Here is a 25,699-nt window from a genome sequence, read left to right as displayed (position 1 = left end):
AGCAAAATTTTGGGCTTCATGACAAAGGTTGTAAATACTTATGTAAATGTGTTGTTTTTGCTTTTCTATTTTTAGGAAATATGCAAAAAATCTCCAAAATTTTCCCACATTGTAATAATGGGTTATTTTTCATAAAGGAGTCATTTAATGCAATGGAATAAAGCTGTAATATAACAAAATGTGGAGAAAAATGTGAATGCTTTCTGGAGCCTTTTCATCGTCTAAATACAATCAATTTCAGCAAATAGCTGAACAATCTATGTAGAGGCATATCAAGAAATTAATTTCATTTTGTGGAACCTTTTTTGGACCCATATGGACTAGTTTTTGTCCAGAGACTCACACCAACCTTACATAGCCAACTGAGTGCTAGCAGTCCCAATGGGGCCTATTTTCCACTAATACGGGGCCCATATGTAAATGTTGGTAAGATTGAAAGCCCCTCAAACCTGGGGCCATCTCTGGATAGTGATGATACTGCAGATGTTCTTCGCTTAAGGTAATTTCTAAAACAGAAATGGACACGTATTGTATTTTTCTTGTAATATTTAAATCAGCATAAATTAGATATAAACTAATTTCAGAGATTAAATCAATTTTGAGTAAAATTATTTTAGGAAATAGAATTTAAATAGTTTTAAGAAGTAAAACTATTTTGAAATTAGAAATTTGTTCATTGCTGTGTTTCAGTCGTTCAAAAAAAAAAATTCTTTGCAGAAATAAATTATGCATAAAATCCAGACAAATTTGTGAAAATCAGAGTTTAATAGATTCAATTATAATTATTGTACCATTAATAATCAACATGTTGTTAGACTGACGATAAACTCTCTGGATTACAGTTGTTTCATTTCTCCATGCTGCACAGTGGATTTTTGTGAAAGGTTAATACTGTCAGATGTTATTATGAATTGGGGTCATTTTTCTAATAGGATTATTACACAGCTTTAACGTCATTAAAGCGTCCCATCATCTGCGGCGTAGACTGCTGCCCTTTTACCTCTGCACCATGTACCAAAGAGCGCTCATAAGACAAACAACTAATCAGCCTAGAGTTTGCGCTGATGTTACGGTTCTCGGTTGCCTCGGTACTTGTCCGGACCTGCAGCGTCTGTGTGTCTGCAGAGGGATGTCAGCGGTGGTGTGTGTTTATCAGATCGAGTCCCCACATTTGGTTTCCAGTCGCGTCCTGCGCGCTGTAGGACGCGCGGGCGATCAGCTGAGCAGGAAAGGAGACGGAGCCAGCGGTGAGAAACAGGCGCAGTCACTCAGCGTCTGTGCGGACATTTCAGCGGAGTTTACTGCCGGGATCCGCTGCCAATTGTTGGCCTGCGCCGTGTCTGCTTTTGCGGACGGGATGTTGGAGGTGGTCGCCGCGCAAAAATGAACACAGGTGAGATGATTTTTTATTTTTTTTTGGTTAACAGTTTCCATTACAATACTTAACCATATTTTCTGAAGATCAGAGAAAAATATTAGTTGTTATATGTTGAAAGGTTTTCAGTTTTTACATTTGTTTTTGAACTCGGAATCAAACACCAGGAAAAGAAAATTTTTTTCTTCAATAAGACATAATTGTGCTGTTAAAGTAAACCGTCTGCTTTGCGTCTGATTTTAAAAACTGTTACGATTAAAACTCAAATAGACTGATCCTACTGTATAAAAAGCAGCACATTTATAAAACCCTGAATATAAGTTATGTAAAATTGTGTGTTAAAAAGTAAAGGCTCACAATATTTGATAAAGTTTATAGTTTCAGTAAAATAACTGTCTTGTTATTTTGAAGGTTTGGGGATACAATTGGCTTACAAGATCCATAAAAGACATATTTTGGTTCATAATGGTTTTATCTATTGTTTCATGTATTGTTCTTAAAGCTAACGGCCTCCTGACAGGGGTCTCTTTGGCTTGAATCACAGGAAGTGAGTCAGGGAAATCCCTCAGACCTCTTTGTATTCTTTTGGAACTGTGTCAAAGCATGCATTACTCATTACCAGTGCGTTATCGCCTTTCTATAGCACCAGATTTCAACAAGCCCACTGTAGTTTGGGGAATTAGCCATCCTATTGACAAAGACTGACCAAGGAAATCAGGTGTTGGCACAATTTTGCTTCTCTCTTTTAGTGGTTCATTAAGATTAAAATGGACATTCTCTTCCAAAACTGCTGGAAGAAAAACAATATAGTTTGGGTTACTCTACAAAATTAGTCCTTGGTCAAATATGGTATTTTATTCCTCAAAAATACTTCCAGTGATAATCAGAGCCGTGTCTGCTTTTGTAGAGTTTGGTTTTTTATGGTCAGAGAGCCAACTCTATGAAACATCTCATATATTAAATTTATCAATACAACCCACTGAATAACCTCTATCCGTCCATCCATTCATCTATCCACTTCTGTTCGTCATGTGTTGATTTGAAGGAGCCTAAACATTACTTTACAGCATTATTTTACTCTGAATACTATGATACGGATGTTTTTAATTAAAAATGGCGTTATGTGAAAATTGAAGGAGGTCCTTCCACTCCAGCCCAACAAACTTGGGTACAATGTTTAGTTAAAACTAATTGGCATCTGTCCTAACGACATTAGCAAAGGATTCAGGTTAAGCAAATAGTTAAGCAGTTTGTAGAAAGTAAATTTGTTTGGTTCTGTGTGTACAAGAGACCTTCCTTGTGTTATAACAGAGATCTTAACCATATTAAGATTTCTCTGTTGACAATCTTTGGCAGCCTAAATTTAGCTAGCACCTATTTGAGACTGAAAATGTGGGTTGTGTTTGGATCATTACACATGCAACACTTTTGCAAAACATTGTTGGATTCCTTATATGGCAAAACTCTTTTACTACCCTGGGTGGTTAACATAGCAGATTGCCAGCAGGAAATTAGTTAGTTTTACGCATTTTGTTGAGAAAGTGTTTTACTGTGATCTCACACCATTTACTTCTATGTCTTTGTAAGTTTCTGAGCCATTTTAGGTCACAGGAACAGCACACAAATGACCCTGTAAGCTATTTTAAAGTCAATAATCTTACAGTTTCCTTTTCCTGTTGTTCTTTTAGACTGCACCCAACCTTCAGCGGTTCCAACGCCAAGATTTGTTTGTCACGCCAACCTGAAGCTGCTTTCCCCTCTTACTTCTGCATCCAGGGGTCCTAAACCTTCTGTAGCCCCAAAACCTAAAGTCAAAGTGCTGATAAATGGCAACCAAGGAGGGTTCAGTAACGGGAGTGCACAATCATCTGATGCAAGAAGTGACAAAGCAACTGTGAAGCAGAATGGCCTGAACAAAGTTATCATGAACACATCATCTGGGAAGAAACACTTAAATCTCAGTAGTCTCAAATTCGACAAAAGAGATCTAGAAACTATATCAAAGGGGACGGTGGACAGTGGAGGCACAGAAGCAGAAAAGGAGGAAGATGAAAGTAAGAACATGGATGATTGCAGATTAACAGACAGGGCCCTTACAGAGGAAGGGGACTCCCTGAAAACACTATGGGTTAGTGACGACAGACTCACAGCTGACTCCGAGGAGGCAGAGGAGATTACTGACACAGACGACATGGATGCTGAAGGTTGTGATGGAGGTGAGGCACTGGCTGATGCAGACGGCCTCTCAATGGGAGACATTTCTGCTAGTCCTGAAGATAGATTGTTTTGCCACTCCATCGTAACGCAGGAGCAGATTCAAACAACTGGAGACAGAAGTACTGCAGATGATTTATCAAAGTCTTCTGCTGAAAATGGACTATGTCTTAAGGAGAGAATGATGGACACTCAGGGAAGAGAGAAAGAGCCAGGTCCAAATTGGTGTTGTAATAGCCTGAAGTTGATGTGTGGCCATCAAATTAATGGAAAGGGTGAAAATCAGCAGGAGATTAGTTTGTATGACTACATTCCTAAAATCCACCAACAAGTTTGTTCTGAAGCAATTGAGCCTTTTTACATCTGTTCAGAGGATATTATTAACATGACAGCTACGCTCTCAGAAAGTGGCAGTACCTCTGTAAAAAGAACTGGAGTACCAGCTGGAAAATACAATGAAACACCTGAGAATGGACATTTTGTGGACTGCATGAACACTGATAAAGATATTGAGTATGGCGGCAATAACAAGGCTACAGAAATGGAGGATATGTTGAACCACTTGGACTGCCAGCCAAGGTTTAGACAGGTTGCCATCTCAGTGCCAACAGACACAGACACCTCACTGACGTCTTCTTTCTCTGAGAGCCAGCTGCTCTCCCCAAATGACTCTGAAGTCTTCAAAGATGACGAGGATTTGGAGGGTCACATTGTGCCCTTTCTGGATGAGACCAGTGACATGGAGCTCCACATTACAGATGAGCATGTTTATGAGGAACCAGGGCAAAGTTCATGTACTGAAAGTGGTTTTCTTTTGGATAGCAAGACTGCTGGTATTAGAACACACTCTTTGTCAAATTATATTTCCACTACTGCGGGGGATCGGGGAGTACAATTTCTCCATAAGACCTACATTAGTGGATTAGGACAACCTGCATTGAGCAGCAGCCCAGTGTTAAATTCAACGCGGCACAAAAGCTATTCAAAACCCAAATATTTGTCTCTGTACCCACGCTCCCTGTCCATGGAGGGACACAACACACCTCTCTGTATCTACAAGGATGACTCCTACAGACATAGAGATGGGGTTTCCTCATCTGAGAGCTTCTCCAGGTGCTCACCTCTCTCTTCTAGTGCCCTGTCCACACCTACTTCTTTGATGGATATCCCCCCTCCCTTTGAGCTGGCCTATATCACCAAAAAGCCTATCACAAAGAGTTCCCCCTCTCTTCTTACTAGAGAAGAGTTTTCAGAGAAGGACAGGAAAAAGAAATCCTCCATTAAGCGCTTTCTACTTAAATTTGGGTGGAAAACGGAACATAAGTCTGGAACAGATGCCAAGTCATCCTCTTTGAAATCCTCGGCTGAGTCCAGCCATTGTTCACACAACAGACTTTTGGCGTTTGATCGGCAGAGCATGAGTGGTTCTCCACAACTAAATTTACGTCAGGCAAACAAGCCTCAGGGATCACCCGAGTCTTCATCCCACTTTCTGTTCCACAAAGAGAGTAAAAGGAAAGGGAACTCTGTGGCCTTCCTCAACAGGAGTGTTGTCCGAGTGGAGTCCTTCGAGGACCGCTCCCGAGTGCCTTTTGCACCTCTTCCTTTCACCAAACCCCGCTCTATCTCCTTTCCCAACACTGATACCTCAGATTATGAGAACGTCCCTCCGCTCAGCTCAGATTATGAGAATGTTCAGATGCCACAGTGGAGGCCAATTCGACAGATGCCACTCACACACTTCTTTGACCGTCCTAGTCGAGTTTTGTCTTCAACAAATGAAACAGATGGTTATGTCGACATGAAGAGTCTTCCAGGATTTGAGACAAAAACACATTTACCTGAAGAGGAAACTGAAAGGTATGTTAACAAGCTTGACTGAATTAGAACTGGAAATAAATTTGCTTTAATATGGTAGAAATCTGCTTTGTTTTTTGCTCACTTATTAGCTGAAAGGTTAATCTGTTTCATCAAGGTGAAGGGACTATGACAGAGTTATTTGTCCATTCCTATAACATTTAGCAATTCTTGTCACACTCACCTGCACCTCTCATCATTTCTACTAATGTACTGGTATTTTATAATGGGCAAACTTTGTGTGGCCTGTCTGTTAAGCAGCCAAATGACGCTTTATTTATTAACCAGCTAATATCAATTTTTTATACATTTAATCTCTTCTAAAGAAATAAGCATTTCAAAAGTGCTGTTAAATGTAGAGAGCTTTATTTTAGTAATAGGTTTCATTTTGATAAGCAAATGTCTTTTCATAATACCATTCATACACAAGGTAATTCAAGGTGACTCCATTAATTTTCTGAAAATGAAAGAAAATACATTAAAATATAAAAAAGCTTAATATGTGAAACACTTAAAAGCATTGGCTAAAATGGAAGAAATGTTTATATGCAATTTTAAAACAGATTTTAAAAATAAATTACTGTCAATTGATTTTTTTGGCCCATTACAGTGGTGCAGACAGCCTTTAATTCTATGTTTCAATCACTCATCAGTGTCTGGGGAAATAGTTCATTTGTGTGATTCGTAAATCAAATGCCACAGTAAACAATTTTATTTTCACTCCCAGTTAAAAGGAGCTGGCTGGTTGTGCACATCTCAGGTTTCCAATGAGTTTGTTTTAGAGCTGAGGAGAATAAAAACTAATGCTGGCTCACCTAAGCAGACCTCTGCTGACCAGAGTAGTCTCCATAGTTCATACATGACTTCAATTTTTGGTGAAGTAAAAAGTCTACGACAATGTTTTGCAGAGTAAAGTTTTTTTTTTTTTCTCCAAAGAGTTTTTGCGGCGCTAGTGGCTCGTATTTTTTCCACAGTAGGCAGACAGGAAGGAGGGTGAGGAGAGGGGGGAAGACATGCGGCAAAGGTCGTCGGGACCGGGAGTCGAACCCGCGACGTCCGCGTCGAGGACTAAGGCCTCCAAACGTGGGGCGTGCTAACCCCCTGCGCCACCACAGCACGCCCCTGCAGAGTAAAGTTTAATTACATTTCCCCAATTCCACAATCTGTGCAAAAAACCACAACGGTAATGTGTGTTTTGGGTTGCTTTTTTAAAAACTTTTGTCTAATTTTATTTTGCCTGCTTCCACTAAACTTCAAGAAGTCAATAACTTAGAAGAAAAAAAGTGCAATAGCATGAAAGAATCTTAAGTCTAGCTTTGGCGTAGCCACGTTTAGGATCTTCTTCTTTTGATTTGTGACATCGTTATTGTCAACATTATTGCCTCCTGCTGGCACTGCAAAGATATTGCATAATTTTTGATTGGAATCCCAGAGTTTTCATATGGACATTTTAGTCAAAAACTGAGGAAAACAATATACCCAGACTATTGTGGTGAGGGCCTTAATGAACTCCGGCTCTGGCTGTGTGTGCCGATGTGTTGTTAGGACATGTTTGGAGGGAGACTGAACAATGCTGTTGTAGGGATGGTCTTTTCATGTCTATGTCCCAGTTTCAGTAAGAAATGTTGCCTCACTGATTTTTAAAGTTTCTTGTCTCTTAATTTGGTATTATTTGTTTTTATAATTGAGTATGCTGTGTTGATGTGTGCCCATCCCCCTCTGAATTCCTGCTTGTTTTGCCCATATCATACAGCCCTCTCAGGATGAATAATAGTCAGAGTAGTTTGGACTCATTGCTCTTCTCCAGCCAGGCAGCTACATCAGGCAGAGATACAATCTCAAGGTGCTCTGTAGTCAGCAGATGGTGTCTGCAGAGCTTCCCTCTTCGTGTTCACGGTCTCTTATTGTGTATGTGCAACAAAACAATACAATATCGGGATAGAAATTGCAATTAATTTTATTTATAAATACGCCGATATGTAATTTGAAATCAGTTACTGTGTTTTATATATTGTTACTACACTGATATAATAACAACCTGCATATGTAAAAGCCCTAAACGAGTCACAGACACATTCTGTCATCTGCTCAGGTGTGTATGTCCTGACTTATTGCAATTTAAATACAGAATGATGAGTCCAAACTTAAAACACCAGTCCGGTTGTCTTATAAAGAACCGTAGTAGACAAATATATCAGCAACAAATCACACCCTGGTGAAAAATTAAATACTAAGTATGCTAAATTTTAACATTCTTGAGCATACTTTAGGTCAGACTAATCATGAGTATACTTCAAGTTCACTTAGGATTAATTAACTTAAAGTGTGACATTTTGGAACAACTAAGTTTGTGCCTAGTGTATTTTAATAGTATTTAAATTGTACTAAAGCACAATTTAAAGAGTACTAAGTGTACTTCAACGTACTTTTTTTGGACAACTTAAGTTAAACTTAGTGTACTTTAAGTATATTGCTTTTTATGTAATATAAACGTGCTTGATTATTATATTTTGAGTGTACTACTTTTGTGATTGAATTACATTTAAAATTACATATTTTATATATTAGTAGTGTGATTACAGTATGCTACAATTACACTTTTGGTTTATTATAATTACTAATGAAGTCCACTTTTTAGTTACTTTTGCTTTGCCACTTTGTACATTACATGCTTCATACACACTACAGTACTGCAAACTCATCAGGCTACCAGAACACAGAAGGATCAACTACAACACACTTTACAGGTGAAATTAATTACATTGTGCTTTCAATATGTTACTATTTTGGTAACACTTTATTTGATGGGTGTGCATAAGACTGACATAACACTGTCATAAACATAACACCTGTCATCCAACTTTTAAAGCAACTTCTCATTAAAAGTGTCATTATTTACTGAAAGACACTTCATAACACCTGTTAGCATGTCCCTAACAGGTGTTATGTCATGTTTATGACAGTATCGTGTCAGTCTTCTGCACACCCATCGAATAAAGTGTTACCCACATTTTTCAAGAGTACACTGCCAATATACTATAACAGAATTCTTCAAATTGTCAATACATTCAAAGTTTACATACGACATGCTTATGAAAATTAGCACAATAAAACAATAGGTACACTTTAGAGGACATGTGAAAAATATTTCACCAACGACAGAGTATTGCTTTAATACAATGTCACAGTATTCCTGTATTACTGCAGACAAACTGACATTTCTCCTTCCTGAGAACTGTGAGGATCAACAACAGAACATTTCCATTCACTGCACCACTGCACTTTACAGAAACCTACAAAAAAGAACAACAGAACAATCAAACAGAGAAAGCACTTGTGTTTTAAAGAGTACAGAAAAACAGCAAAGAAAAAATGAAGACTTACAATTTTAAGACGTTGTGGACTTGCTATGTATGTGACATCATCAGAACTGATGATGATTGGGACCGGATGCCTGGAGTGAAAAACATTTCTGGGTGAAGTAGAAAACAAATAGTCAGCAATATCATAGAATCAGTTGATGCTGGCATTAACTATGAACCTGTTTTAAGTGTGGACTTAAGGGAGACAATCTATCTTAAAAGCTTTCCATCCATGATCTGAACACGTTGATCCTTGCAGGGTGGTGAGGGGGGCTGGTGGTGCCCGTCTCCATCAGTCATCAGATGAGAGGCGGGGTTCACCCTGGACAGGTCACCAGGCCGTCACAGGCCCTGAAAGCTGACAATGAATAAAATGTATGAAAGAGAAATGGCAGATTAACAAGGGGAATAAATTCTGTCCAATTATTTTTTAAATCAAATCATGTTTATTAAGCACTTAGTGTTGGTAACACACCAGTTTTTGTTGTTAAAACGGTAGCCAGCTGCTCAGTGTAAAAAAAAAAAAAAAAAAAAAAAGCCTACCACCATGAAGACGATGTGGAGGTTCATCCTCAGAACTGGTTTTTTTTTTAGGTTTTCTAATACCTGATCTCTGGCTTCCTCTTTCATCTTCATTTGCTTAGGCTGCAAAAATATGTTGAAGATAAAAACAATGATGAACGAGTTATAACAGCAGCCTCACAATATCAAAGTCTCTTTGGCATACTGAGCTTAATTAAAACCACGTTAAGTTTATGAAGAAAACTATATTAAGTCGCAACAAACAAACTATATTAAGTAGCAACAAACAGAGCCTCCATACAGTTATAACATGAAGCTGAATGATTGTTATAGTAATAATCATAAAAGTCACAATAAAATTGATAAAATAATTAATTTTGAAACCAAAGTAAGTTTGTTTATATCTTAACTGCACTATAAACCCTAACAAAAGGGTTTTTTGGCAATAGATGTCCATGACAAGCTTGATTTGCCTTACCTGCTTTTTGTGATCTTGCCACTTTTGGTGGGTTATTTCATTGTGTGGGGATCAACGTTTTAGTGACAGACCTTTCAGATAGGATGTTGTGTCCAAACCCCTGGAGACTCTTGCAGTAAAAGGTGAAATTACTTTTTAATCAGCTTTGCTTTTTTTTCGAGTTAGGGAGAGGTTTGATATCACTTGATCCATTGTCCTCTGGCTGGCCTGAAGTACAGTTTGCTGCTTACTTTTGCCTGGAGGTGTGAATTCAAATTCAGTCTTTTGATAACTGAGTTATAACATTTGTTGATTAATTGTGGTTGTTTTTTGTGTATTAAAATAAAATTACCTGGATGCACTGAAAATAGAGTTTATCCCCCACTCCTGGTATTTAGCAAATACAAATAATCTGGGTGACTCCAGCTCACCTAAGGGAGTTACAGTTCAGTCTGATTTCATCTTAGGCAGTGATCAAAGATGGCTACATGTATGTGAATACTTAATTCATATAAAGAATGGTCTCTTTTTATTCGGATGGTGAACTGATCCAGCGTTGACTTTAAACACTTCATTGTAAAATGATTCTTTAAGTATTTTGTCTGTTTGAGCCTCTGCTGAACCCACTGGCGGGTTTTACCACAGCACTGTAAAATCCGGTTGGACTGAAGTGGTTTAGCCTGCAGAAACCATATTAGTTAATTATTAGTTTAAAAATCATGTCTGATTCACCAGAAACTATAGCCGAAGGAGAAGTGGCAGCATTATTTTTTTTATCTCCTTGTGTGATTTGTATCTGTACAGCTTCCTCCTGGAGCTTTTTCATGTGGTAGCAATGGAGTGAGGAGTGGTGGCGGTTTCTTTGGGAGTGATATAAAACCTTAATATAGAAAGTGTTCATGTGTTGTAGTTCCCTAACTCCATCCCCCTGGTGTCTCATTCAAAGTTTGTTCCAGTAAGCAGTAATGGGCCATGCAGGCTGTAATGTGTGTGATGCAGAGAACCAAACAGCTCACATATGTGAATCGTATGGAGCTAATTTGCATCTCGGTGGGGTTAAATCCAACAGCACTGGGAATAAAACATGGCAGGAGGGTTGGCAAGGCGGATATCCGTTCGCAGGAACTCAATGTTACACCACTGTAAGTTAAAAGCCCGGTTTTATTTGCATTGCTTACATTCCCCACTGTGCTACAGCCATTAGCATATTCATTTTGGTTTCACTGCAGAAGAAAAGCAAGCAGCATAAAGTACCAACATGTGTCTCTGGTTGGCAGCGGTTGTCACTGGAGGGTTTTCTGAACCAGTTTATTGCTTTTTACAATCCTTCAATCTTTTATTTATTCACATTGTCTACACTAAATATGCTTATTATAGTGATAATTCAATGTAGAAGATTTTGAAGGACTGCAAATTAAAATTTGATGTTTAAATTAAATCCATGTGATTTATTCCCAGATGACTAAATGTCTGAGAACAGAGCGAGGCGTACATTAAAAGCATCTAATTGCAGAGACAAATGTAAAATCTGTGTTTGTAGAGAATAAAGGTCTTAACAGGATGATACCAGTTGGTGTGATAGAACAACAGAGTTTTTATTTTTCTTGCTGCATTTGTTAGCGGGCATTAATGAAAACTTATTGGGAATACTTGGTTTGTTCACTAATTTTAATGAAAAAAAAAACCATCTAAACTTAATACAATTACTTATACGAGTGAGTCATCTAGTTTTTGTCCCCTCCTTAGATGAGACATCCTCAATGTCTCAGTTCTACTAGTCTAATAGTTATTGATCATTTCTCAACACTATATAGAAATGAGCATTTTTTTGTGAAAACTAATTTCCCTTTTAGCTATTTCTTGGCTTATAAGTGTCAGAACATGTCAGATGGTCATAGTGCGCTCTCTTTTTAGTTTCTTCTGCTTGTTTCTCATTGGTTAATGTTTATTAATGAGTTTTGCTTATCATTAGTGTATTATCTTAATTTTCATATTTACTAATGCAGAAGAGGAATTTTTCTTCTGTCAAAGCAACTTAAGTCAACTTTTCTCCTATGCTTTTTGTCAAATTGTCCTTTTTATTTTGTTTTTATATTAAAAAAATAGCACATTTGGTTCGGTTTTCTTCAAAGTCACTATTTGACTTATTCTCTGATTAGGTTTAATGAAATTAAATCACACACGTTAACTCTGGTTAACAATTAGGTGGTTGTGCTGGATTTTATTTGGGGGGGGATCACAGTGAAGCAGTTTTATCACATGAAATCCTGTTAATATACTGAAATTTGCAGTTGTTACCTGACAGAGCAAAATTAAAGGATTTGAATCCTTTGTTGAAACATTGCACATATCATAAATTGACTTCTCAAGATTTTTGTAAAGAAAAACAAAACAAGTAAATCTGACACGATAACTTCATGACGGATTTCCGATGCGAAATCTGTAGACCTATATATTTGTTTGCATCTTCAGTTGTAATTGAGATCTAATCATTCAGGACGGATTTCAGCAAAAGGTCTGAATAACTGCAGAAAACTGTCCATCTGCATCTAAACAAGCCAGGACACGCTAATGCCCAGTCTGGGAAGTCCATTTCTTCATGTGATTCTTCCTACATCCTCATTTATAATGTCCGCTTGTCTTTTTCCTCAGTGCCTACACAGAAGCCTACAACGTCTGTTCGGGGGCTGCTGGTGCCAGGAGTGACGATCGGGGAGAGACGGTGGGGGACGAAGACCAAGGACGCACCTCTGAGGAGGAAGACGTGGGGACAGACGTCAACTATGACCGACAGGTTGGCTCCCACCAACACTGAGTCTGGGAAAACCAAATTATTTTAATTAAAATCTTACATTTATTTCCCAATTACTGCTTAAGGATCTTTTAATTTAAAATGTAATTTATTTATGTAGTTATTTTGAGTAGCCTGGTGTCTGATATTGAGAAGGAAATTAGAAGAGCACAACAACAAAAAGTGGATTGCTTGTGTTCCACCTCCTTTTATTGCACAAAGGGTCTCACAAATCAAGATTTAGAGGCAGATTAATGGAGAATAATGGGCTTCTTGAAGATTGTCAGAGTTATTAGGAATTTAAGCACCGCTTTGAGATGCCGTGAAGAGGGGAGACAGTTATTGTACATTTGTTGAACCTCAGCCAAAATGAATGAATTACTTGTGATGCTGGGCCAATTAAAAGTTAATTATTTACTATTTACAGTCCGATGGTCGATTCAGAGCCTTTTACATCGTTAAAGAGCTGGTGGATACAGAGCGACTGTAAGTGTAAATATCTAGTTTCATTTCATGTTTGTCTGTTAAAAATAATCATGCTCCCATATGAATCCTGACTAAATCAATGTTTTCATTTTGGTGTTTAGACATGTGAAGGCCCTCAGGTTGCTTCAGAAAGTGAGTGAAGTGTCTTTATTGTTTTTATAAAACTTGTCCAATATGCATTGTACACCGTGCAGAAGAAAAGTATTCGCACCATGCCAGATTTTTTTAATTATTAAATGAAGCCCTCCACTTTTGCTACTGTGTTAGGACTTTCGGAAAGTTGTGGGGTCTGCAGTCGGGGATGACGGGCAGCCGGCGATGGACGATGAGAGACTCAGAGAGATTCTCAATGAGCTGCCTGATGTCTACATACTGCATAGCAAAATCCTCACCGAGCTGGAGAGTCGAATCGGACATTGGTGAGTCGTTAGGCAACAAACGACACTTTCCTGCAAAAAAAAACAAAAAACAACAACAACAAAAAAATTGGTTGACATATAAGCAAAACGAGATGCACCAATCAAAATTATTGGGCCAATTTCTGATATCCAGGTTTTGTAAAGTCTTGAAATGCCAGGAGCTATTTTAGTCTAAATTTGAACAGCATTTAAAATATTTACTTACATTTCCTGCTGTGTGTGTTTGTTTTTATAGGATTGAACTATAATTTGAACCAAACATAACATTTTAAATTATATTAGCAATTATTACAATTACTGAAACCTCAGCTTTGAATATTGTAGATAACGTAGAGCCTTACGGTAACTGAGATCTTAAGAAAGCTGCTGACATTTTCAGCTCTATGTTTCAAAACTTAAAGCACAAATAGATAAAACTAGACATCTTTATTGTACTGCAGTTAGTCTTTCCATTATCTATAAAGTCTTGCTCTCTCTCATAGCTTCATAAGTCACAGAAAACCTATTTTGATTAACTTCATACACCTCTGAGCTTAAAGAAATCTAAGTAGAGAGAAATTTTCATTCTCTACTCAGACTCCTCCTTGTTCAGTAAAAGCTTTCAAATTGGAGTGTTGTTATTCATTAGCACTTAGGTGTGCTACATTTACCAATTTTTTTTTCAGTTTACAACCTGCCAGTAAAATCTTGTTACTTTTCAATAACCAAATACATCACACTATCAGTGAGAAAATATGGACGGTGTGTGGACGGTGCTTCCTCTGTTTAGTTCTACCTTTGGTTTCTTTCCATTCAGGGAGGACAGCCAAAGGATTGCTGATATTTTCCTGTCCAGGAAAGCAGAGTTTTTGGTCTTCACCACTTACATCGGCCATTATGATCGAAGCATCAGTTTACTGGAGGACGGCTGCAGAGCTTCACCTGCGTTTGCAGCTATAGTTCAGAAATATGAGGTCAGACCTGCTATTTCTCTCATTCAAAATTTACAATCTTTGCTTGTAATTTTTCATTTCAAATGTTGGGGGTTCTTAAAATCTGAATTTAGTCTTTTCCATACAGTATTACCTTCTGGTAGGCACAAAAATCACAACTATGAACGCATTTTCTCATTACAGGGTGACTTCCTTTCTAATTTCTTTGCTTAATCTCTGTTTAGTTTATGAAATAGAGCTGCAGCATCTGTTCACTACTTAAAACAATAAAGTATTTTTGATGTCGCAGATCAATGCTGAGGTTGTTTGTCCCCCTCAGGGGCTAATAATACAAACTATCCCTGTCCTTTGCAATAACGTAGCTGAATTGTGGATGGATGTCCAGTGGGCCTGAGTGTGTTTCGTTTATGAACACAGGAGTTTTAAAGGTTCTCTCTACGTTTTATCGACCACTGAGGACAAAGCTGGCATCAAGTCTTTGCAGAGCTCTGCAGTTTTTTGTCAGATTTAAGTGCCTGGACGTTGAAAATGTCCTCTGATTCCCTTGAACGCTTTGTTTATTACTGCCAGCGGCTATTTTGTTTGTCCTTTAAATGTGAAACTGGTGATAAAATGTTTGTGCCCCACACCTGGGCTGGTCTAAATCTGATTGATTTTTTTTTTCAAGCTGCTGTTTAAACACAAGGCTGCTGAATGCTGAGGCAAATATTACACAAAAAAATGTATCCATACTGCTAAGGCGTGGACTGAACCTTAAATTAAACTGTATTCTAAGCAATTCCCTTATACTCACTTATATGAATTGTTATACATATAGTGAATAAACTATATCTATAATTATATTAAAACGTGTAGCAGTCCTAGGCCTGTATGCTAACCTCTGATGGGTTTGATTTGTAGATACAAATAATTCTACCATATAAAATGGCTGCATAAAATAAATCCTGAAGTAATGTGGGGTTTGTTTTTACATATAATATATGTTTAACATAATAACTCCATTAATTTATGTGAATATAGAGATTTAATTAGATTTTTATTGTTTTATTCATTATTCTCAGTAAAACAAGTCCTACATTAAATTGGTCTGAAAGGCCACTCAGGGAAGAAGAAGTATTTACTTCAAAAGCGATGTAAAAGATAAATTTAGTGATTGAACAATCTAACATTTAAACTTTATAGGCTCTGATTAAACTAAAATTAAATTCTTTGAAGTGTTTCTTTTACACTGTAATTTATTGTTTTAGGAGCAGAACCCAGCCGGGGAGAGAGTTCCTCTTCAACGTCAGCTCCTGCAGGTTATTGTGCGCGTTGCTCAGTATCGTCTGCTCCTCACAGGTGAGTCATTTACAAAAAAAATTAAAAAGTAATTGATTCACATTGACACATATATTATCAAAACAATAAAAGATGATGGTTTGGTGAATTTGTTTTACTCTGAAAGTAATCATTTCTCCCTCTCCACTCAGATTATCTGAACAACCTTTCCCCTGATTCCAAGGAATACGAAGACACCCAAGGTACAGTGAACATGCGGCGAGACCACAAACAAAAACTACCCAGCTGCTGCTCCGTTAACGCTCTCTCTTGGTGCCAAGGGAGCTTTACATGACTCTGTGTGTGGCTTTGTGTTCACTGCCAACCTATTTGTGCTCATTTGGCACGGAGGAACGGCCAAGAGAGAGCCAATTAAGATTTCTTTGTTTGGAGTGGAAACCCACTAGACAGCCACTGCAGCTCCTTTCTGCCTGGAGACTGATGTGTGTGATACACCAGGAGGCAAGCCACTGCAACACTATCTGATGCTGCAGAGCCGATAAGGGAGCCGTCTCAGTCGAAACATGCAGACACTTCCAGACTCCTCACTTACTGTACCGTTTACACGCAGGCAAAGAGTTTCGAAACTTCCTAGCAGCTATGAGAGTTTGTTGAGACTGATCATTCTCCGTTTTATTTATCTTTTACAGCTGCAGTAGCGATCATGTCTGACATTGCAGATCAAGTCAATGACAGCTTAAAACATGGGGTGAGTATCAAATAAATCTCTGAGAGACAACAAAAAGGATTTGCTGTAATGAAATTAAGTGTTTTACCTAATTTCTTAATAAAGAAGAAACTATGTCACTTAGTAGCACAGAATTAGCTGAGCCTCCAAGTTAAATAAAACAAACAAGCAGAAGAAAGAGCCGAAGGAAAGACATGGATACATTTCGAAATGAATAAAATAACCAGAAGATTCAGAATCAAGTCCATGTTATGTGTCCTGCACTGAGGTTCTTCTGTGTCCTGCTTCATATTGTGGTCAACCTGCTCAATCATGTTAAGGCAGCAGAATAATGTTATTGATATTTGGGAGAAACAATAAGTGATTACATGCTTTGATGTAACGCAAATGACACAAAAGCTAAACACCTAAGTTTGGATGATTCACTCATATGCCACTCAGTGTAATTTATATGAGAAACATATTACCATGATGAAATATTTTTCCATAATCATGCAGGATTTATTATTTAATTTATGCATTTACCAGATGTAAATTAATATGGAAAAAAATGTAACATTTGGAAAAATATGTTTTTCCAGACAGTATTCCTGTTTGTGTTCCCTAAATATCAATTTTGTCTCATGTCCATAAGCTCCATACCAATGAAAAGACACTAGAGTCTAGAAAAATTTGCATTTACTGTGCATAAAGTATAGAACGTAAACATTCGTTACTATGTAAAAGTGAAAGAAAGAAAACCGAATGTATTCCCTTAAACTTACCTGTAATTTATGCTTCGTTGTTTGGAACAAGACATAAATTTATGAAACAACCTAACGCAAAATCCTGCATCTAAAAATGCATCTGGATTAAACTTTTTCTGTGATTCCCAGTTTTATAGTTCCTAAGGTGACATTTTTCACTCTCTACTCATACGTTCCAACTAAAAACACTACTATTTGATCCAAAGTCAACAAAACGTGTCCTGTCTTGTGATTCAGGTGACTTCAACCGTAACTTCTGACTCTTTCATCTCGTCTCTCTTATTTTGACTTGTCATCTCTCTCTCTCTGCTGTTTTGTCTATTTTTCAGGAGAATCTGTTGCGTCTGATCAACATAGCGTACAGTGTTCACAGCCCACGGGACCTAATTCATCCTGGCAGGGTATGACTCTGATAAGAGCATTGTTTTCTGTCTGAGTCTTTCTTTTTTGGCCAACCCACCCTGTCTGCCCTCCACCACCCCTTGTTGTTGGCCTTTTACACAATCAGCGAGCTGGGAAAACCCTGCCAGCCTGGCCTAAAATAACACGGCCGGACGGCTGCAGATGCACTGCGTTTGTCAGGATCAGAAGAGCTGCCAGGGGTGCCTGGTTTGATTTAACCATGTTTTTTTTTTCTTTTCTGAACTGTCAGGTTTTTGTGAAGGAGGGAACCCTGATGAAGGTCAGCAGGAAGAGTCGACAGCCCCGACATTTGTTTTTGGTAAAGGCTACTTCCTGCTTGCAATTACACTGCAACACACAGTTTATATCTGTGTTTTTGTGGACATACTAAAACCTGTACAGTTTGCAGGATTGTTGTTTTTACTTAAAACATACGTTTAAAACATAGAGTGGGGAGTTTTCAGCCTGATCTATTTTCATGTCCAGACTGAGCTATTAGGAGCAGGAGTTTCCTGGCAGGATGTTTCTGAATGTTGAGTTCCTGAATCGGAGCTTTACTGCCGGCAGAAGGAAGGCTGCGTGGATCTTTTAGCTCTTTAAGACCGGAAAGGTCCATACAGACATCTTACCATGCTTCATGTGTGCATCATATTAGCTACTTAACTGTAAACTCACTAAAATGATGTGAGAGTGAACAGATAAGTACTACGGAAAGAAGTATTTAGCTGGCTAGTGGTTAAATACTATGTTGCAACATCACCTGTTAAAGTATTACTCACAGTATAAGTATTTTATCCATTTTATTGAGATAATCCTAAAGTAAAAACAATGATAGAAAGTGTTCAAGAAGTCATTTCATTATTTTTTGGCAATAAGTTGTAAGACTTTCACCTTATATAACTATATAAAGTCAGAAGCCCATAAATATTACTCCCACAATAAAGCTTATACTCTTTTTGAAACAGGTCAGGTTGGCTAGAAATGTTCAGGATCGAAAATGTAAAAAAAATATAGACACAGTACTAAATGCATATTTTAGCAGTTTTTTATATTCTTCTTCATAGAATAATTTCTGCATCGAATTTTCACAATAAAATAACAACAGTACCATTTATCATCAACATCCAACAGAAAAAAATTATTTATCACATATTTGCAAATGATTTATGTTTTCTTTATTTTGAAACCTAAAAATGGAAATAAAATGGCAATTCTTTAAAAATGACCACACATTTCATATAGCAGATATTCATCAAAACAACTGAAGTTGTATATTTTCTCAAAAAGGTTGTGTAACATTTGCGGCTCTAAATGAGATTATTCTGCTGGATTGAGGGTGAAAATGGCTTTTATTTTGTAAAGGTTGCAGACTCCTTGTGTGTCACATCAGATCCCAGTAAAATATTAGGAGAATGAAAAAGTCAAGGGCTTCCCTAAAGTTGTTAATTATCCAGTAATCAATGTGTCTTGCTGTGACATTTAAAGTTTGTATTATTGTCTCAGATCCTAAAGAGGCTCAGAAGTGTCTCATCTAACAATTACTGCAAAATTAATCAGCAGGAGAAGGTAGTTTGTGTAAAATTAGGTTTCAAGACTCTGTGGCAAAAAAAAAATCAAGTGATGTTCTGTTAATGTAGTAAAGGGTACAGTGACGTAACTTCAAACAGATCCAAGGTAAGGTGTTTGATTTGATCTCTCTCAAAAAGGTTTTGCTGTGTACACACTGGATTTTCTCTATGTTCGTTCTAATTCTTTTCTTTACTGGAAAATTACAAAGTTATTTTTATGAGATTTAAATAGAGATTAAATGCATGTTCTGATTGGATCAGATTATTGTTGTGATTATTCGATAATGACAACATTCAAAACTCAAATACTGCTTTCATGTGGAAAGTCTCGCAGTAGATGAGTTCTTTATTAGTCTGAAGTGACACCTACTGGACAGTTGCAGCAAATACACAAGTACTTAAACCTGGCCTGGTGACTGTTTCCCCATTTTATTTTTAATTTTTGTATTCATTCATCTTGTTTCTTCTGCAGGGTTTACAGTGAGTGCTTTGTCTTTTCAGATGAACGATGTGCTGCTCTACACCTTCCCCCAGCAGGACGGGAAATACAGACTGAAGAACTCGTTGCCACTCAGTGGGTTGAAGGTCAGCTTCTCGTCTTGTGTTGCTCTCACTGTGATTTTCAACCACACATATATTTAATTCTTTGCATGTTTCCCCCCTCCGTCTCTCTCAATCTAATATTTGATTCATGACGTTTTTGACAAACTAAACAGGTCAGTAAACCCAACATCCCAAATGTGGAAAATGCCTTGAAAATAGAGGGATCAGAGATCTCCATTGTCCTGTCTGCCAGGTGGGTCACTCTAAAATAACATAACAAATATAAAATTGAATAAATAAAATCATTCAGATCAGATGAGTAGTGTGTGTGTATCTTTGCAGCTCTTTTCTTGAAAGAGAGGACTGGTATTATACTCTCAATCGCACTGTGACTGAACAAGCAAGAGGCTCTGCAGCCAGCTCTGGAGAGGTGAGAAAATTAATTAAATTAAACCAATAATTAGATGCACAAGTTTGTTTGTTTTTTTGGTGTACATTTGAATGTAACTGTAGATACTGGCTTCAAAATATGCATTTCTAACCAAAAAGTGGTTAAATATCCAAGCACAATTATGACAAAAGCTCATTCAAACAACAAAGGGACATCCATTCAAACTTTTAATTAATGTATGCAGATATCAGTCCTTATATGACAAGTACTTAAATCATTTCAATTCTTTCTGGATTTGAAAAAATTTGTAAAAGCAGTTCTTCTCCACTATGAAAACTTTACCTGATTTATCACTAATATTGTACTTTAAAATATGCTAGCATCTCCCATTTCAAAGAAAAAACGGTTAAATATCCAACCAGGATTATAACATGGCTATAGAAACCATAGTGTTCAAAGTGTAATTAATAAAGTGACATTCATTCACACATTTCGTTGAGTATTTACATATCCGTATCTATATCTATGATTTCAATTCTTTCTGCATTAGGGTGTTTCAGAAATGTTTTCTAAAAGGAATTGTTCAATTAAGACATTAAAAGCCCCTAATTAATGACATTCAAAGCCATGATTGGTGTATGTAAACATCTTGCTGGAGCTGCATCACAGCGACGTTCAGTAAGATGTGTAACTTCCTGCCGTCTGTTTAGATGAAGCACTGATGGTTTCTGCATGTCTTGCAGACCAGAGATCGTCTTTGGCTTTCTCTGGGAGAAAAAGCTCCCACTCTCGTTCCTGTCTCACAAGTGATGATGTGCATGAACTGCACTGCAGATTTCAGCCTCACTGTTCGCAGACACCACTGCCACAGCTGTGGAAGAGTAAGTCATTTACTCTAAGATACTGTGGGATACTGAACTCTGTTTTGACCTATATTAGTATATCAGGGAAGAAACTGATAGATGTTTGAAGACGATAGTCAGCTAGACACATTAAGACTTGACTGTCTGTGTGGAATGCTGCTAGTGTTTTTAGAGATTGTTTAATATTTTGTCTTCATTGTCTCAACAGATTGTTTGTCGAAGCTGCTCCAGGAACAGATATCCACTGAAGTACATGAAAGACCGCATGGCCAAAGTGTGTGACCACTGTTACAACGAGCTAAAAAAGAGAGGTAATAAAAAAAATCTCTTCTTTTTAATTGTGTTGAGGCTTATTTCACATCACAGATACATTTGGTCCCATGTCTGAAGTTTATATATATATATAACAATTATATACAGTATATATATAAATGCACATATATATTTGTAGATACAGTATATATACAAAAGAAGTGACAAGACAGTTGAGAAAATAGCTGAACTTTGCCAAAGAGTGAAGATGTTATATCTGGAACTTAACCCAGATATCAATACATACAGTAACTCAGAGGCCTTCTAGGAAAAATGTGCTTGTAGAAAACTCTCCATACTGAATGTGAGCTCATAAGATCAAGATTTATAGGGTGATTTAGGGAGAAGAAGGACGTCAGCAGGAGTACTGTGCGGTGAAGCAGTTGGAGACCTAACAAACTGGCACCCTACTTAGAGATTTTAAAGTAATCTGTTGTAATCCCAGTTATTTTGTAATTTACCAAAGTGATAAATGGTTGCTAGTGACATAAACCATTATTAAAAAAACAAATTCTGGCAGCAGTCAAGTTGAAGTTACAGTTTCTGCTGATTTTCTGATCACCGTTGTTATACAGCCATTTACCAGCCCTACCAAAATGGTAGGGCTACTGACTGAAACCAGCAGAAATCTCACTGTTCTACACCTCATCAGCCCACGTCTTATTCATTAGGATATTACTGCACATAGCTGTTGTTCTGAGGACACCATTTATCACGCCACTCAATCTGTAGTCTTTTTTCCCCCTTGTTTGTCTCTAAAAAGTCACTTCAAGCAAATACTACACATGTGGTGCTTGAAAGGGAAAGTAAAAATATACAATCTGTCATTCATTTGGCTCACAGAAAAATTAGTTGCTGCTTCATCTGATTATCATAAGAGGAACATCTTCAGATTCCACCTGTTCAATTTTCCAGGATCAAAAAGTGATTTCAATGTAGAGACTCTTTTGGTTGGTGAAAAATGACAAGAAAAGTTTATTTAGTTTCAGTGTATTTTTCAACATTAAGATCTTTGTGTCTGATTTTAATATTTACCTTTGTTTTCTTTATTTCCGAGGGTTAGATATGGTTCTAGTTGCCTGTTTTGTTGCCCTAGTTCTTGTGTTCAGTTGCTGTTTGTGTCTTTAAGTTCCCGAGTTTTGTAATTAAATATTCTTCATCGTCCACTGTCCGCCTGCCTTCGTCGTGCTGCATTTGGAAACTGTTTTCCCACAAAATCCAAACTGACTTTTTGATGACTTTGTCTGTGAATAGTTCATTCCTAATCTGTGGTCAGAAAAACATGTTTGCTCTTGTGTTTATCAAGCTGAGGAAATGTAAGATTCCTGTAAGTGACTCGCTCCTTGGGAATGAATCATTCACATATCTTGCTTCCTCTTTTGGGTAAAAGGAAACCATTTGTCTTCGCAGGAGGAGAAGTGTCCGAGCTCTCAGCCAAATGTAGCCCTCGGCTGACCCGCTCCAGTCGTCCCCTCTCCACCGTATTTCAAAATATTCATCCCCCCAATATATGGAGACATCGAAAAGGCACAGCCTCTTTCACTCAGGTAAAAGGACAAAATGCCCCACTCAGAATACAGCAGCTTTCCCTTGTTGTGATTAGTAAGAAAAGCTGCCGTTGTTTTGCAGGCAACCGTTTCAGAGGAAGGCTCCATCAGCGGGACTCTGCAGCGGAGCAAGACAAGCAAAAAGAACTGGAAAAGACTGTGGTTCCTGCTGAAAGACAAGGTGCTTTACACCTACCGAGCCCGAGAGGTGAGGGGAAACATGCAATCCCCTTTGACCTGCACAGCACACAGTGACACGCAGACGTATTCATGCATATTGTGTACATTTAGTGAAATTACAAACACAAATATTAATGTACTTGTAAGTATCCTTGTGCAACTGTTAAAATGTGAAGTGAAAGGAAAGCTTGAAGCACTGCATGCCGTATTTTATGTCTTTAGTTAATACTTTACAAGTACATCTGTAAGTGTTTTGGAATATGTTTGCACATGTATAGACGGAGATTTTTGCAGATTTGCTCAAGCTCATTCTTTGAGGTCTGGACTTTAACTGGGCATCTTAACTTGTGAATAATTTTTTGCAAATTGCAGCTGTATTTGTGCTTAGACTTAATTATACATACAGGAAATACTGTCGCAACTGGGCACTCCTTTTATGTTGGGCAATCACTTAGAATCGCCTTAAATGATAGTTTGCAGCTTTTAACTTGACGAAATTTGAAAAAATTCAAGTGGCATGATTTCTTTTTTAAGACACTGCTTTCACACTTAAAGAAACACTTGAAACAGCATTATTCAATATTTATAAGATAAATGAAAACAAAATAACTGCATATCACAATTGTTTGTTATCCTTGTCATTTTTCTTTTTTTCTTTTCATCTTCAGGAGAAGGTAGCGTCAGAAAGTTTACCGCTTCTGGGTTTCACAGTGAAGCTACCTGACAAGCAGGGAGGAGACACAGAGGCCAACATCTTCCAGCTTTACCACCAAAACACTTTGTATTACACCTTTAAAGCTGAAGATAACTTCACAGCTCAGAGGTGAGAAGCTTGTTTAACTTACAGCTCATGATATGACATTAAAATGTTATGTCTGTGGAAATGGTGTGTTTTTAGGATGTTGCCTCCTGGACAAAATGCCAGATTAGTTTAAAATATTCCCATCTGGTCATTTTTGGCCATGTTATTCTTCAGCTGAAGTTCACTTCATTTATCTGCTGACTTATCTGGGTCCACATAAAGAAAACATTGAGCTCTAACAGAAAAGAGGAAGACAACCTTTGCCAAATATTTTTCTCCAAAGTGAAAATAACTAGTTCAGATAAGTATGCTGTATAGTGATACAGCTCTGGAAAAAAATAAAATATATATATATATATATATATATATTTTATATAAAATCTTTTACCTTCACAGGTGGGTCAATGCAATGGAGGAAGCCACAAATTTATAGACTCAACCCTTCTGCTGCCTTCACCCTCCTACAAACCCCCGTCTCTAAAAAGCGACTGGACGTAAAACCAAACTGGAAAGACCGGAGAAAGGCACTTTTCTGTTTGGCATGTCACAACCCTCCCAGCTAAGCTGAGGAGAAGAATACATGGTGTTCTTTAAAAAGAGGACACAATCTACCTACTTTGTCCTTCTGCAGTGTTCTTCCCTCCCTGCTGTCGCAGCAGGTGTGACACCGAGGGCTGCAGGAGATGTTGGCCCAGATACTTGCCAGCGTGGAGCGCCGCCTGTCAGCTGTTACTCACCGCCCCATTTCCCAGAATCCATCGGAGTTATTATCACATCTTACACAAGATACACAATACAGTCAATTCACGGCATGTTTGGACTTGGTTAATTTATTAATCTGTTTGAAAACACTGAACAAGGAAATGAAAGGACGGATTTTGCTCTTGTTTACATGAAAAAACACGCTGAAGCCTCAGTCACTACTCTCAAATGGCCTCATATTTACTTTGATGTAGTTATGCCTTAATTTCAACATGTGCTTTTTGTACTTTATTTAAAGCATAAAAATATTAATTGGTGGGAAGAACAGATTGATAAGACGAGAGAAAAATATTTTCAAAAGACTGTTATTTATCTGTGTACCATATTGTTGGAGAGAGTCCTTCCTGTAAATCAATTTTTTTTCTCAGTTTGCACTGATATTAAAGGCATAATTCAGATTTTTTTTAGGCAGTTCACTTTCAAAAAGTTAGAAATAGTTGATAATTTACCTGCAGTAAATACAACTATTTGCATTTTGATTTAGTAAAAACCCAGATAAGCTGGTCCCAGAGACCCGAGAAAAAAAAAAGAAAAGCTAAAACCATAGCAAACTTCTACTGTCTCAAAATAAGTCCAGTTACCTTATTTTTCGGACTATAAGCCGCTACATTTTCCCCACACTTTGAACTATGCGGCTTTTCTGTGGATTTTTTCTTCAACCGCCAGGGGGCTCTTTAGCAGGAAGTGAATCATTGGAAGTCAAAATTGGAAATCAAAGAAGAATGTGCTGATTTTCATTTTCAACTACATGTTAGCAGCAGGCACGACGGAGAAATTTCTTCAAACTCATATCATGCAGCTTTTAAGTTGAGAGCTATCGATCTGGCAGTACACTAACATGGTTTTCCTTAATGCAAGTAATATCAGCGTTTTAGAGTCCAAACTTGAATTCAATAGAGAAACTGTTGAGGGAGCTAAAGATTAGGGTGATGACAAAGAGGTGTTCCAACCTCATCGCTAAAAATGATTAGACCTAATAACTGTGAAAACGCTTGTCAGCAAAATACAAACTATTTGGATGTTGTAGTATTAGGAATGGCTGCTCAGAAGCATACAAATATTTTTTGCAATGCATTTTTTTAAAATTAAAATGCAAATAAAAACCAATAAATTTGTTATTTCAAAACTAAAACTCCCTTTACATGTTTTTTTTTATTCTTTGA

The 25,699-nt window shown here is 37.5% G+C and overlaps 1 protein-coding gene across 2 annotated transcripts; it reads left to right on the top strand.

The window, feature by feature from the left end:
* The first annotated feature begins 965 nt into the window (after window positions 1–965).
* fgd5b (FYVE, RhoGEF and PH domain containing 5b) lies at window positions 966–25,065 on the top strand. 2 transcript variants are annotated; one of them, XM_032550331.1, is made up of 21 exons: window positions 966–1,393; window positions 3,064–5,449; window positions 12,440–12,581; window positions 13,006–13,064; window positions 13,166–13,196; window positions 13,332–13,483; window positions 14,280–14,436; window positions 15,663–15,753; window positions 15,885–15,935; window positions 16,383–16,441; window positions 17,496–17,567; window positions 17,819–17,887; window positions 19,638–19,721; window positions 19,853–19,932; window positions 20,022–20,109; window positions 20,814–20,951; window positions 21,142–21,244; window positions 22,656–22,792; window positions 22,875–22,973; window positions 23,641–23,795; window positions 24,171–25,065. In XM_032550331.1, exons 1-21 carry the CDS (start codon window positions 1,384–1,386, stop codon window positions 24,205–24,207), a joined length of 4,200 nt encoding a protein of 1,399 aa, XP_032406222.1. In that variant the 5' UTR covers window positions 966–1,383; the 3' UTR covers window positions 24,208–25,065. The 2 variants fall into 2 exon arrangements, with proteins under 2 accessions (XP_032406222.1, XP_032406221.1); XM_032550330.1 differs by having other exon boundaries at window positions 22,875–23,000.
* Window positions 25,066–25,699: the final 634 nt, after the last annotated feature.

This window comes from Xiphophorus hellerii, chromosome 20, assembly GCF_003331165.1.
Source record: "Xiphophorus hellerii strain 12219 chromosome 20, Xiphophorus_hellerii-4.1, whole genome shotgun sequence".
Classification (NCBI taxonomy): domain Eukaryota; kingdom Metazoa; phylum Chordata; class Actinopteri; order Cyprinodontiformes; family Poeciliidae; genus Xiphophorus; species Xiphophorus hellerii.
This window is presented reverse-complemented; position numbering and strand designations above follow the sequence as displayed.